The sequence below is a fragment of the Triticum dicoccoides genome, chromosome 1A (genome assembly GCF_002162155.2).
Source record: "Triticum dicoccoides isolate Atlit2015 ecotype Zavitan chromosome 1A, WEW_v2.0, whole genome shotgun sequence".
Lineage (NCBI taxonomy): Eukaryota > Viridiplantae > Streptophyta > Magnoliopsida > Poales > Poaceae > Triticum > Triticum dicoccoides.
The window spans coordinates 67,684,253-67,699,327 of record NC_041380.1 but is presented as its reverse complement, the minus strand read 5'-3'; the positions used below and the strand labels follow the sequence as shown (position 1 = coordinate 67,699,327).

Genomic DNA, 15,075 nt, shown 5'->3' with positions numbered 1-15,075 from the left:
TAGAGCACCCCAAATGCCCTCAACTCGCCGGCCAGAAAAAACAGAGCACTGTGGAGTGCTCTGCTGCGGCGATGGGGTATATGTAGGCAACTCATTTGTCCCGGTTCGTGACTGGAACCAGGACTAAAGCCCACTCTTCTGTCCCGGTTCAAGCCAAGAACCGGGACCAATGGTTGTGGGCCAGGAGCAAGGCCCATTGGTCCCGGTTCGTGCCTAGAACCGGGACAAATGGGTCCATACGAACCGGGACCAATGCCCACGAGGCCCCGGCCGGTCCCCTGAGCTCACGAACCGGGATGAATGCCCCCATGGGTCCCAGTTCGTGACTGAACCGGGACTAATGGGCTTGCCATGCCCGAACCAGAGCCCTGTTTTCTACTAGTGGTGGGACGAGGAGCAGCGGCGGCGGAGGAAGGCGGGAGGCGGCGGAGACGGGGAACGCTAGAAGAGACGAGGCCGAGTGATAGGAGATTGGAGAGATCGAGGGAGAGGAAAAACTGGGTGGGAAAAAAACGAGCATGGAGGGTGGTGGTGGTGGTGGTGGTGGGAGGGGGACGAAAAAAAATCAGACGAAAAAACTAGACAAAAATGATGGGACGAAATAAACCGTGAATACTATTCGACCAACTCATCCATTAAAAATAGACAATTCCATCTTACTTGCCTCCACAGAGGGAGTATATTGCTTCGCAGCTGCTAGTTCTCCTGCAGAATTCCATAAACAAAAGAACTGAGGGAGACGTTGAGATTATGTATTTCATCGACGAGGAGTTGTCTAATTTTAAGATTAGGGACATAGAACGTCCCGGCACTGCTGAGCAGAAGGGAAGTCCTAGAAGAGGTGCAGGATCACGAGTTCGTATACTTCTTTCTTTTGCTGCAAAAAAAGAGTACACATCTCTACTTCTAATGGAGCAGTTGGTCTCGTTTCCTGGTTTTTTTGTCCCACCACTTTTGTTCGGTTTTTTTCGTAGGTTAACCGTCGTAGATTTTTTTCGTCGCCTCCCCCACTTCATCGGTTTATTTTCACTTCACCCTCTCACACAACGAAAAAAATTGAACGGATCAGAACTTTCCATACCGACGCAAATTATTTAGTAATGTCTTTATGTAAAAGAATCAGTCACAATCAATCTCTAAAGATCAAATCTAAATTAATTAATCTTCATAACGTTTGTTTCCTTTCGAATCACGTCCATAACTTTCCTTCCTTGTTTGGGCAGAAACTGTTTGGTAGCAGAGATTAGGAAGCTTCCTATGAGTGTAGTAATAGGAAGTATTTTTTTCTTGATGATTCGTTTCCATGCATGATGATAGTAAATTAGGCCAACATTCACCACTATTTATCAACGTCATCAATCGTATCCATTCCTACCAGTTTTAAGGGAATCTGCTCGCTATGTCTTTTTAAGGGGATCCGCTTGCTAAGTCGTCGTCGCATGTTATTTTCACAAGCAATTCCCCTAAAAAAAGGCGTGGGTATTGGTAGTTGAACGCCCGCTAGGTTTTTCGCCTGTCCCATCCTCGCGCTGTGCCGCCGCCACCCGCCGAATTTCCAGCCGCCCGAGCCCGTTAACTTCGCCAGCCATCGGGTCGACTGCCCCCACCCCAAACCCCCATCCCCGAGCACTAGCTATCGCCGTGTTGCCGCCCCAAGCTCCACGCCACCGGGAACGAATCAAGCGCCGTCCCGACACCGTCGGCGCCGGCCCAGCACCTCCAGCCTTGCATGGACAGCTTCAATGTGCAGTCTCCCTTGCTGCCTCACCTTCTGCCAGCGCATGCAGTGGCGGGGTTGGACGCGTGCGTGCTTGCTAGCTTGCTCTCCGTGCGTACGTACTTGCTCTGCATGCGTCGCACCGGCCAATGCGCATGATGCGTGTGTGTCTGCTTTTCTGTATGTGTATCCCAGCGTGATGCGTGTGTGCGTTGATGTGTGTGTATGATATAGATGGCCCGAGTGTGTGCATGCTGTGCTCTGCTCTCTGCTGATCTATGTGTTGGTGCTCCTGCTATATGTTCATGCCATACAAATGAAATTTCTGTTAATCTTCTGACATGTTGAGTTGGTTCTCTCTGTCTTCTGAGGGGGTGAATGCAAAGCAGTCTATTAAGCCAGGCACTATTGCTGAGCTAAATTGACAAAAAAAATATTGGTAGCCATAGTTGTAGTTTAAGTAGTAGCGAGTTGTCTGATATGTATAAAGAGCCCGTTGCAACTGAGCCCGTTGCTAAATTGACAAAAAAGTCGCCAGTATCACTTGATATGTATGAGAATATTAAATGTATTATTAACATGATTAATATTGAACTCTTAAAGTTAATGTGGCCCCGTTGCAATGCACGGGCGTTCTTCTAGTGTATGTAACATGGGAGGTGAATTTTTTCCTTCGCAAAAGGAATTGTACACGATAGTCCGGCAATATAGTGAGCATATTTTTATGGCATATTAAAGGATGTGTTTGCACAATTTCATGCCAAAGTACAACCATTTGTATCATGCGTAACAATGACGTACACATTTTACAAGACGTTGCATCTTAAAATATGATACTCAGTATATTAGAAAAACATAATTTTAAACATTCATCAAGCTCAAGTTTCTTATATTTATATAAATAAAATAAATTTAATGCGCTAAAAAAATCAAATCACTTCTCTTGTATATGCACACGCAACTAACATGGGCCCGTGGACTACAAATGCGCTAGAACACAAGGCCCGGACATTCGGTCCGCCAAAGATAATGTTCTGGTACTTGACGCCCATCGGCCCGGACACGACAAGGCAGAAGGAGGAGGAGAGGAGGGGAGGACGAAGGCACGAGGGGACCGGAGAGGGAAGGAAGAAGGAGGGGCGAGCCCGACGACAGCCACCGCGTTTGAGGGTGAGGGGGAGGAGGAGAGGGGAGAGGAGAAAACCACCATTCATTGATTAACGGTTCCTGGCAGAAAGGTTTGTACACTATAATCCGGCAACATAATGATCATGCTTTTGTGGCATATTAAAGCATGTGTTTGCCATGTGCAAAAATGACATACAAATTTTACATTACATTGCATCTTATAATACGATATATTAGAAAAACATAGTTTTAAACATTCATCAAGCTCAAGTTTCTTGTATTTATATAAATAAAATAAATTTAATGTGCTAAATAAAAAATCAAATCACTTGTATATGCACACGCAAGTGGCATGGGGCCCGTGGGCTACAATAATGTGCGAGAACACAAGGCCCAGACAGTCAGTTTGCCAAAGATTTTGGACGTTGTGGTATTTGACACTCCGGTGCGCGCGGTGCATTTCAGCTGTGGTACTTGACGGAGGTGTAGGTCTGGACCATGGTGGAGACGAAGGTGACGAGCGCGACGACCTCGATGACGACGGCCCACGGCAGCGTGAAGTAGTTCCGCTGCACGTCGGCCCACATGACGTACAGCGGGTGGCGGCTCCGCTCCCGCAGCTTCTCCAGCAGCACGCAGAGGTAGCTCGTCACCAGCAGCTCGCCGCCGGCCGCCGCCTCGCTCGCGACGCCCATCGTCCGGAAGAACCTCGCCACGGCCTCCTTGGTCTCGTTGCCCGCGCCGCCGTGCTGCTGCACCACCTCCGCCGCCGCCAGCACCCCCGCGTCCTCCGCCGACTGCACCATCTTCGCCATGAAGCACACGTACGCCGACACGTCCATCGGCGTCTTCATCGACGCCGACGCCGACTGCTCGAACGCCATCAGATTCAGCAGCAGCGGCGCCGTGCGGAACTCGACCCGGAGCTGGGGGAGGTGGAGCCGGTCCTCGTGCTGCGTCAGCTTCACCGCGAGCGGCACGGGCCCCAGCACCGACGCGATGCCGGCCACCGCCTTGCTCCCGCTGCCGGCGCGCGCCTTCTTGAACTGCACACCCATGCGCTTCAGGTCGCTCGCCGCCGGCACGTCTTCCTTCCCGTAGCTCGCGCTCCACTTCTTGTCCTCGGGGAGGATCGGGTACAGCAGCGGCACGAACAGCAGCAGCGGGATACGGCGCAGCAGCCGTGCCGCCTCCTGTGCCGTCTCTATCACCGCGCCGTCCTGGATGGTGCGGGGCGGCGGCTCCCACCGTGTCCGCGCCGCGGTGATCATCGCGTGGAGCAGGTGCAGGACGTGGGAGACCCCCTCGGCCGGCGGCAGCTCCTCGCTCATGTCGCGGCCCTTCTCGCCGGCGAGGTAGTACAGCACGAGCTTCACGAGCAGCACCGGCGCGGGGTACCCGGTGGCCTCGAACTCCGGCAGCTTGGTGCTGGCGATGAGATCAACGAGTACGAAGAAGGGCATCTGGTTCTCGGCGAGGACGAGGTCGACGGAGAGCTGCGCGGGGCCGAAGGGCGTGGCGTGCAGCGACGGCTCCTCGTGGCCCGTGGCGACGTTGATGAGGTGCTCGATGATGAAGCAGCCGTCGAGCACCATCATCTGGATGAACTCATCGGGGGGAATCTCGGCGACGTCCTCCCCGACGTACATCGCCCGGGCCTCCTGCTCGCGGGCGGCGACGACGCGGATGTACCCCTGGATGACGGCGAGGTGTTGCGCCGTGTCGGGGTGGCCGCGGGAGATGAGGCTGTTGAGGTACGCCACCTTGAGCCGCTCGGCGGGGCGGAGGCGCCGGTCCTCGCGGCTGTGGAGCGGGCCGATGGCGACGAACCCCGGCGTGTAGTCCTTGGCGTTGTTGTTGCGGAGGTGGAGGGGGACGCGGGACAGCCGGTGGCTGGTCGCCATGGCCCGGTGCTGCTCCTCCGCCGCCACGCCCTCCTGCTTCTGCATCAGGGTGCGCGCCAGATATTCGACGTGCACCGTGATGTCCCCGCCGCCGCCACCACCGCCACCGCCACGGGCGCCGGGCATGCGGAAAGGCCGCTCTCTAGGCATCGTGGACGATGGAACAGTGCACGTGCTATGCCACGACCGCCATGAACTGCATGCCCGGCTACATATATAGGGGCGGAATGGAATCTGAGCCCAGAGAATGCCAGCTCTGAGGGAGACGACGATGATGATGAGATGGACACGCAAGAACAAATCTGAGAACGACAGGATCCCTCAATGATGTACGCCTACACACAGGTAGTATATACGTAGCTTCCGTCAGCGATAAAGAGGACAGAACATGCATCAGTGCCAATTCTTTGCTTTGCTTGTACATGCAGACAATACGAGATTCAACTTCGTTATTCTAATTATAGTAGGTTGCATACATCCCAATTAAACCCATGCGCGCAGCATGTGGCGTGCATGTGCACATCATGCTATACCGTTCACCTAGGGAAGAAGCCGGCCCAGCCCGCAAAGCCCACATACAAATCCATCTTCAGTCGCAGGTGAAACAGGGGCAGCACCATTGCTGGCTTGACAAACGTTCTTATATTGTGGGACAGAGGGAGTATATTCGTACTTAGCCCTAAAAAAATCTATATTCATACCATTTTAAGTATTTATCATGTGCGTCCTTTCAGAAGCAGCAGATCAAACTTGGGGGCATAGACCATCCGGGCCACCGCTGCTGCCAAGCTCTCTGCGCCGTCTAGCGTTTGTGCATATGTCCAAGCATGGTTCCTTCAGGGCCTTGTCCGTGTCAGGAGGTGGGGGTGGCACTCCAAAGTTGAACTGCAACGAGCAACATTGTTATTGGAGACTGCTTCTTCAGTGGCATTTGGTTGGAAAAAGGGATAAAAATGAGCATAGCTGTGAGATTTTGCTTTAGCATAGCAAGATGTACATGATTCCTGATTCCTGAATTTCCTTTACCTGGCAGCTATAGTCTTCAAAATTTGGCTCCATATACAAATCGACGCCCATGTGATCCTTGAAGAAGGTCTGAAAGATAGACAACAGTTTTTAGCAAAAGACACTCAATAAGCTACTCTTTTAGGCAATGGAAGTACTTTTTCCCCCGGAGCTCCAATGCGTGATTGAAACATAACCGTTCAAGGAGCATTTCTGGCTGGATCTGGTAGAATTTTGGGTGAGCAAAAAGTTTTCATGATCTATTCACAATTATGAAACATCAACGATGCTCAAGCAGGTTTCTGTAGGCGGATTATACCATTCCAGTTTGCTAAATTGATATCACATCCCTTTGGAAGACAATAAAGGTATTGTAGAAAAAAGACTGCGGAGAAGTACAGATCTGGAAATATAACGCATAGACACACCTGAGTTGGCAGTTTGCACGTGTTGATACAAATGCCAAGACATTTGCTCTCTTCCAAATATTTACACTTCTCGACAAACACCTGGCAATTTCCAGAATGACATATTAACAATTTGAAAGTCTTCATGAACGAAATGTAAATTGAAGGCTGAACAGATCAATACCCCACTAGATAACGACTTCCCATTGGGCAGTGTTACAGAATTCACTGAACATGTGCCCATTAGCCATTGGCACGAAAGCGCTGTTGCTCTAGCTTCACGAGTGAAATGGATCACAAGTAAGAAAAACAGGACCACTGATCACGCTAAGTTACGGTGAGTTAACTCTGCAATTGATCTCTACAGGGAACTGAGTCCTGAAAGCGTATCATAGTGCCTGAAATTCTGACTTGCAATGAACTCACCTACCATCATGGAAGCAAGTTGGCCATTAGCAATTGGTGCTAAAAGAGCTTTGAAAAGGACTAGCAACAGAGGTGGGAACAGTGCCTGAAGTACTCGGACCTGAAATTTGTAAGAGAAGAGATGCCGAGAAAGATAACTGAATTTAACTTTAAGTCATGTAACTATGGCAGAAGAGGTGGGACTGGAGATGAACAAGAGCAGTGGCATACAGCTGATTGCTCAGTCTCTGAAGCACTTTTCCCCTTGATCATGAGGCGATTCGCAACTTCGATCAGCCCGTCGTATCCAGGCTTTTGAGAATCCCACCCAACCTCCTACAGCTTTGTGCACAGGCAATGAGAGAAATTAACAGATGTAACAATCCCACAGCTGTGCAAAGGGTGGAATTCAGTCTCTGGTTTATCAATTCATCGTGTTCTATCCAACCAGCAAAGATTGAAATATGTTGCATGTGAATCGAGAACTGAGGTTCAGATTAGCCAAATCTGCATCATGTCATAATTTCTGCAGTCAACCCCATGAATCGGGGAATCATTTCATATCGGCACTGAACAAAAATCACTTGCATGGCCGAGAGGAGATAGGTAACCAAGTAGAGAGAAGAAGGGGACGGGCGGATCGATGGGGCTCACCTCCACCATCTTGGCCCGGAAGAAGGCGAGGAGGAAGTCGTCGGCGAAGGAGGGACGGTACTCGCCGCCCTTGCCGGACGGCGGCGCTCCCACCTGAAATAGCACGAGGAATCAAGAAACCGTAGTGCCCCGGCCAGGGCGAGGAGGCTGGCTAGAATACCTAATACGTACCGGCGGCGACGAGCAGTACAGCCGGGAGGTAAGCCGGCGGCTGGGTCCCTGGACTGAGGGGGCTGAGAAGGACGGGGCGCGAGGGGTGCAGGATGGGAGTGCGGGGAGGAGGCGGCGGTGGAGACGGCTCGTGGTCGGAGCCGCCATGGGCGTGGACTGGGCAAGCGCCGGCGAGCGAGCTCCGGCTGTGAGCCTGTGACAGACCGTAGGAATCAACCAGCCAGGGCGTGGTGGATAGCCGGCGGAGGCCCACACGTCAGCGACCTCCACCAATTTCTTTTATTTTTTATTTTTTATTCTCCGGGCGGCAATGCGGCCCAGACTACCCACTCTCTGCCAGGCCCCTGTATCCCTTTTGGCCCAAGAAATCGATCCGCCAAAGCAACAGCGCACAAACTCAAAAAATAAAAACTCAAGAGACGACAGAGACTACCACCAAATTGTCCAAAAGTTTCACAACAAAAAAAAGTCCAAAAGCACACAGACTTACTAATTCCTCCTAGTGGAAAAGAACAGAGCCTACAAAAATCTCTTAAGCAAAGAATATTTTACTAAAATCTGCAATCCATGTATACAAGACATAGAAGAGTTTACACAAAAGAGGGGCCAACTTAACTAGTTAGAATGCAAAGTTTCAGCTACCATATGTAGGGATTGTGTCTTGTCTTAATTTCCAGGGAGCTAGTCTTGCCAGGAATTATCCTAGTTCACGTCCCCAGATGATTGAGAAAAGCCCGAGCAGAGATTCAACAACATTCTTGGTAGAGTATAACAAGGAAAACAAAAATGTCTACACAAAATCTTGGTCATGCATGTGAAGAGTAAATCAAAGGAGTATTAACAGTCACTCCAGCTGGTACCAAATAAAGCCTGAAACAATTCTCAGAATACCCCAAACGAGATTAAGATCATCAGTGAACTGTAACAAACACAAACTTGTCCAAAACATGCTCACAGAGCCCAGGCAGAGTGTTGCCAACCCCACTCATGCCAGACCAGCAAGATCTGAAGAGATAATAAAGATTCTTCTCAGTGTGGATCAATTTTACGAAACAAATGAAGTGAAGGAATATAAAGTTGAGTGTCAGGTTATTACATCATGTTGTGTGCTGCTCCTCTGCCTTTGCTCTAACTCTGATCCCCAGTCTATGCTGCCTTACAAGTTGTAAAAGAGAAAGTAAAAGTCGCAGCGGTAGAGCATTTAGGCGCCAAAACCGGACAGAACTGCACACGTGCGTGAGAGCAAGAATTTCTCGTCAAGCAAATGCTTTAGTTCCTTCTCTGTCACAAATATGGTGTTGGTGCCTTGCGGACTTAAGCGAAAACTCGCACTGGTAAATTCTTGGCTATACCTTTCCCCACATTACGAGGAGCAGGAAAGTAGTTGAATCTTCAAAGAAGTGTGCTTTCAATAACAGGAAGATAACATACTTTTATCACCTGTATTCAACAATCTCTTTTTAATCGAACACGCCGGGGATCTGCGTATCATTACATTAAGAAGAAGAAATGGGACAAGAACCCATACAACACCCACTCACACATGCTACACACGCCACACTATTGTTCTTAGATTACATTCGCACATGTTTATCGTTAAAAAAACGACCAGACAGGACTACAACCAAACAACTAAGCTCCATGGGCCAGGGCAGTCAAGCAAGAGAGGCCCTGCGCCTGCAATCTCCCAAAGACGCCGCTCATCGCCGGCAGTGTATTCAACAATCTCCATCGGTGCTACTGACAGCATAGAGTATGAGACTCCGACATGAGCTCGAATGTCCACTAAATGAACATAGCATCAGCAATCTCAAAAATCCCTTCATTAGGGACCCGTTTGCCCTGGCATATATCACAAATTCCCCAAACTAAGTAAATCTACTCTTGCAGGCATAGCTGAGAATGACATCTGCTAAAAATGCATTCATATCAAGGAAAGTGACTGTTTTAGATATTATAAAATCATGGGTGGTTGGAACAAACCATGCTAGAAAATCTAGAATTGGTGTTCATTGTGCTTCTTATGGAAAGAGCACATATCTATAGTGTCCCTGTCCAATCAGAAGCCAGTATCCCTAAAAATGCAACCAGTTCTGCTAGACTATGTGCTCCACCTTTCCATGCCCAAAAAAGCTTAATAGATACACAGATATGAACTGAATGAAAAATGAAGGACCGATTTTCTACAAGCAAGGAAGTTAGAGTTATGGAGACAAACCTTGGAATCGAAAGGGTTTAGGCTTAGTAGAACTAAAACCGAGTACATGATGCTACTAGGTGTGAGGAGGAGGAGGTTAGCCTTGATAGTCAGGTGGTACCTCAGAAGGACACCTTTCGGTATTTAGGGTCAATGCTACAGGAGGATGGGGGTATTGATGAAGATGTGAACCATCGAATCAAAGCCGGATGGATGAAGTGGCGCCAAGCTTCTGGCATTCTCTGTGACAAGAGAGTGCCACAAAAGCTAAAAGGCAAGTTCTACAGGACGGCGATTCGACCCACAATGTTGTATGGCGCTGAGTGTTGGCCGACTAAAAGGCGACATGTTCAACAATTAGGTGTGGTGGAGGTGTGTATGTTGAGATGGATGTGTGGCCACACGAGGAAGGATCGAGTCCGGAATGATGATATACGAGATAGAGTTGGGGTAGCACCAATTGAAGAGAAGCTTGTCCAACATCGTCTGAGATGGTTTGGGCATATTCAGCGCAGGCCTCCAGAAGCTTCAGTGCATAGTGGACGGCTAAAGCGTGCGGAGAATGTCAAGAGAGGGCGGGGTAGACCGAATTTGACATGGGAGGAGTCCGTTAAGAGAGACATGAAGGATTGGAGTATCACCAAAGAGCTAGCTATGGACAGGGGTGCGTGGAAGCTTGCTATCCATGTGCCAGAGCCATGAGTTGGTTGCGAGATCTTATGGGTTTCACCTCTAGCCTACCCCAACTTGTTTGGGACCAAAGGCTTAACTAATTTGCATTTATTATACCAGCAGGAGACCCAGATGGCAATGGAATAAATAAACTGTACCTTCCAAGGAGTTATACACATCCAATGAATCAACTACTCAACTGTGTCTGACTCCGAAAAATCGATACCTTTCAGGGAGTGATTTTATTTGCTCATGATATTTTCCTTCCGTTGAAAATAGATGCCACATCAACAAACTAGTTGAAGCTTCAAGTGAGATGCTCTTCCCATCAACTTTAGACAAATAATTTCCAGCCTTGACTATCTCACCTTTTTCTAACAACATTCTGATGATAGCATTTAATAGAACGGAGCTGGGAGCATAACCACTCGTCTCCATTGATGAAAACATATGATCAGCTTCTTCCATTGATCCTTCTTTTAAAAGATTTGTTATCATTATTCTGTAGGTAGAAGCATTAGGTACCAATCCATTGGCAGATATTGCAGCAAACAAAATGTTAGCTTCTTCTCTTCTTCGAACCTTGTACATTGCATCAATCATGGTATTGAATATTGTAATATCGAACTTCACGTTCATTGCACCTAATTTGTGGAACAGTATGATTGCTTCCTCAGTGCAATTATTCCTACAAAGTTCTCCAAGAATTATACCGTATGTTGAAATGCTCACTGTTGTTCCACTTTCAACCATCTGATGAGCAATCTCCGCAGCTTCCTTGCCTCTTCCATGGTTGCAAAGGGAGGCCACGAATGAGTTGCGAGTAGCATCATCTAGTATAAGACCCCGGCTTGTCGTTTCTCTGAATATTGTTACTGCCTCATTCCACCAGCCCAAAGAGGAATATCCCTAGATCATACACTTATATGCCACGTTGTTGGGTCGAACATCATTATCGACCATCTGCCGAAGGAACGACTCTGCCTTGTCCATTGCTCTGGCCTTGCACAGCGCATCAATTATCGAGGTATATGTCACCACATTAGGTTTAACTCCTTGATGCTCCATTTCATTGAACAGATCGCATGCCTTGCTTACTTCGCCTTCCTTACAGAAGCCATGGATGACCGTGCTATATGCCACCACGTTGGGGGCGCAGCCACCTCCTTCTTTCGACATCATCTGGGGCAGGTCAAGCGCTCGCTGGCTCCTGCCATCGTCACACAAGACCTTCAGAACGACGGAGTATGACAAGGCATCAGGCGCACAGCCGAGTTCAGGCATCCTATGGAGCAGCACGCTGACAGCCTTGTCTGTCCGTTTTGCGAGGCAAAAGCACCTGATGAGGGCGTATGCGTCGATGCCGTCTGTCCTCAGGCCCGTCCTGAGGAGGCGGCCGAAGAAGGCAAGCCCCAGGTCAGGGCGACGCGCGCGGCAGCAGCAGTCCATGAGGATGCTATAGGTGTGGGCTGTAAGAGGCGACGCATGTGGGCTGGCTTCTCGGCGCAGGCGGTTGAAGAGAGACACGGCGAGGGCGGGGCTGTCTTTGCAGGCGGTGGAGGCTGGAGCACGGGCAAGGGCCGCGAGGAAGCCGTTCAGGGCTTGACCAGGGACCGGGGTTGCCTGCTGCAGCAATTCGTCGAACAGGTGGTGCGCGTCTGCCGGGCCCAGTGTCCCGGTTCGAACGCGCTCCGTGGCCGCGTCGAGGGCGGCGCTGGGATCCTAGCAGCGTGAGGGCGGCGAGGTGGGGGTGGGGGAGAGGCGGCGGAGGAGGCGGGGCGTGGGCGTGGTGGAGTAGAGGCGAGGCATCACTGCCATGGACACCGCGTGTTGGTGCTTGGAGTGTGCTTGTGGAGTGGCTGAGAGATTTCTTTTTTTGGACTTGAGTTGCAGTGTTTCTTAGAGCATCTAGCAGAACTCCGCATCCCCTAAAACACGTTTGTAGTTTACGAAAAAACGGTTTTGCAGGCCGACGCAAACGGCCGCAGAGGCAGAGCCCGTAAAATGGACCCGTAAAAAAGATATTCACGGAATATGCTCTTTTACGGGTCGGCTTTGCGGGGTCTGGTCTGGCGCCGCTCCTCTCGGCCCAAAAAACCTAAATTTGCACCTTAATTTAATATTATTGGATACATATAAGACATCACGAAATCTTTGTTAGAATAGCAAGATCAAAAAAATAAGAACCACAAGTATGTATGTTAGAAGATTTCCAACTTCCATAAATCTTTGCTAGAATAACAAGACTAAAAAAAACAAGAACCACAAGTATGCATATAGAAGATTTTCAACTTCCATAACTGCTCCCACTAGTTGGACCAATATCTTCTTCGTGCATTCATTGTTGATCTGTGGATTCTTGATTTTGCATTCTTTTTTCTCCATCTTTGGTTTGAAAGAAGTAGACGTTGCTTCCCCTCTAGTTGCACATGCAGTCACATCATTGCCTTCGATTCTATTAAGGAGTGCACAAACGTCTATTAAGTTTCTTTCTATCATTAAATCAATGTATTCACCTTCCCAAAACTAAAATGAGCATCCATCTTCATACACATATGATGATGTTTGAAATGAGCTACCGCAATTGAACCAAAGAATGAGCTATCAAAATGAGCCGAATGAAAACAACACGTACCCCGCCGTTTTCGCATTTAAAGAACACCCATCTGGGGTGCTTCGGTGTGCCCAAGTTAGCCGCAGCACTGTCCGCGTGCAGTCGTCGCACTGTATGAGCGGCATCGGCGAGCCACAGAGCCGTTGCGCGAGCGCCGAGCCCGGTGGACGGCCGGCTGAATCCATGCCCGCAAATCATCGGCGGAGATGGGAGGAAGAACCGGTACCTGCATGCGGCGATGCGACCTTGCCGGGGCTTCACGAGATGCTTCCCGACCATTCCATCGCTTGGCGCAGCCACGGGCGGCCGGAAAAGCCAAATTCGGCCGCCCGCGATGAAGGGCCGCAGATCCGCAATTTTCCGGCCCGTTGACGCAGAAAAGGGGGGGGGGAGGGGGGAGGGCAACCTCGTGCGTGTGGCGGCCTTTCGGCGTGCTCCCGCCGGCTACTTTGTTCAGAATCTTGGGCGGCGGCCCGGCGGCGGGACGAGGGTGAGAGTGTTGGGGAACGTTGCAGAAAACAAAAAAAATTCCTACGGTTTCACCAAGATCCATCTATGAGTTCATCTAGCAACGAGTGATTGGTTTGCATCTACATACCTTTGTAGATCACGCGCGGAAGCGTTCAAAGAACGGGGATGAGGAAGTCGTACTCGACGTGATCCAAATCACCGGAGATCCTAGCGCCGAACGGACGGCACCTTCGCGTTCAACACACGTACGGTCAGCGTAACATCTCCTCCTTCTTGATCCAGCAAGGGGGAAGGAGAGGTTGAGGAAGATGGCTCTAGCAGCAGCACGACGGCGTGGTGGTAATGGAGCTGCAGTACTCCGTCAGGGCTTCGCCAAGCTCTATGGAGGAGGAGGAGGTGTTGGAGAGGGAGAGGGAGGCACTAAAGGCAAAGGTAAGAGGTCCTCCATCCCCCCACTATATATAGGGGGGCCTAGGGGGGCGCTGGCCCTAGGAGATGCAATCTCCTAGGGGGGCGGCGGCCAAGGGGTGGGGGGCTTGCCCCCCAAGCAAGGGGGCGCCCCCTTTAGGGTTTCCCCCACCCTAGGCGCATGGGCCCTAGGGGGAAGTGGCGCCCCAGCCCACTTTGGGCTGGATCCCTTCCCACTTCAGCCCATGGGGCCCTCCGGGATAGGTGGGCCCACCCGGTGGACACCCGGGACCCTTCCGGTGGTCCCGGTACAATACCGGTGACCCCGAAACTTCTCCCGATGGCCGAAATAGCACTTCCTATATATAATTCTTTACCTCCGGACCATTCCGGAACTCCTCATGATGTCCGGGATCTCATCTGAGACTCCGAACAACATTCGGGTTACTGCATATACATATCCCTACAACCCTAGTGTCACCGAACCTTAAGTGTGTAGACCCTACGGGTTTGGGAGACATGTAGAAATGACCGAGGTCGCTCTCCGGTCAATAACCAACAGCGGGATCTGGATACCCATGTTGGCTCCCACATGCTCCTCGATGATCTCATCGGATGAACCACGATGTCGAGGATTCAAGCAACCCCGTATACAATTCCCTTCGTCAATCGGCATGTTACTTGCCCGAGATTCGATCAATGGTATCCCAATACCTCGTTCAATCTCGTTACCGGCAAGTCACTTTACTCGTACCGTAATGCATGATCCCGTGACCAGACACTTGGTCACTTTGAGCTCATTATGATGATGCATTACCGAGTGGGCCCAATGATACCTCTCCGTCATACGGAGTGACAAATCCCAGTCTTGATCCGTGTCAACCCAACAGACACTTTCGGAGATACCCGTAGTATACCTTTATAGTCACCCAGTTACGTTGTGACGTTTGGTATACCCAAAGCACTCCTACGGTATCCGGGAGTTACACGATCTCATGGTCTAAGGAAATGATACTTGACATTGGAAAACTCTAGCAAACGAACTATACGATCTTGTGCTATGTTTAGGATTGGGTCTTGTCCATCACATCATTCTCCTAATGATGTGATCTTGTTATCAATGACGTCCAATGCTCATAGTCAGGAAACCATGACTATCTATTGATCAACGAGCTAGTCAACTAGAGGCTTACTAGGGACATGTTGGTGTCTATTATTCACACATGTATTATGATTTCCGGATAACACAATTATAACAAGAATAAAAGACAATTATCATAAACAAGGAAATATAATAATAATCTTTTTATTATTGCCTCTAG

The 15,075-nt window shown here is 49.8% G+C and overlaps 2 protein-coding genes across 2 annotated transcripts; both read right to left on the bottom strand.

Moving 5' to 3' along the window:
- Positions 1-3,072: 3,072 nt before the first annotated feature.
- LOC119363497 lies at positions 3,073-5,005 on the bottom strand. The gene has a single exon (XM_037628871.1). It carries the CDS (start codon positions 4,897-4,899, stop codon positions 3,307-3,309), a length of 1,593 nt encoding a protein of 530 aa, XP_037484768.1. The 5' UTR covers positions 4,900-5,005; the 3' UTR covers positions 3,073-3,306.
- Positions 5,006-5,180: 175 nt separating this feature from the next.
- Positions 5,181-7,643, bottom strand: LOC119363507 (beta-carotene isomerase D27, chloroplastic-like). Its single transcript, XM_037628881.1, has 8 exons — positions 7,392-7,643; positions 7,221-7,313; positions 6,798-6,902; positions 6,588-6,687; positions 6,346-6,437; positions 6,183-6,263; positions 5,776-5,844; positions 5,181-5,634 (listed from the first exon to the last, which is right to left on the bottom strand). Exons 1-8 carry the CDS (start codon positions 7,536-7,538, stop codon positions 5,494-5,496), a joined length of 828 nt encoding a protein of 275 aa, XP_037484778.1. The 5' UTR covers positions 7,539-7,643; the 3' UTR covers positions 5,181-5,493.
- Between the last annotated feature and the right edge of the window lie 7,432 nt (positions 7,644-15,075).

What these genes read in the sequence shown, in the direction of transcription:
- LOC119363497 (XM_037628871.1), bottom strand. Translation starts at nt 4,899, where the DNA reads ATGCCTAGAGAGCGGCCTTTCCGCATGCCCGGCGCCCGTGGCGGTGGC.
- LOC119363507 (XM_037628881.1), bottom strand. Translation starts at nt 7,538, where the DNA reads ATGGCGGCTCCGACCACGAGCCGTCTCCACCGCCGCCTCCTCCCCGCA. An exon ending in CAGAGACTGAGCAATCAGCT is followed by an intron (nt 6,688 to 6,797) that starts GTATGCCACTGC and finishes TACAAATTTCAG; the next exon opens with GTCCGAGTACTTCAGGCACT. An exon ending in ACTTGCTTCCATGATGGTAG is followed by an intron (nt 6,438 to 6,587) that starts GTGAGTTCATTG and finishes TCACTCGTGAAG; the next exon opens with CTAGAGCAACAGCGCTTTCG.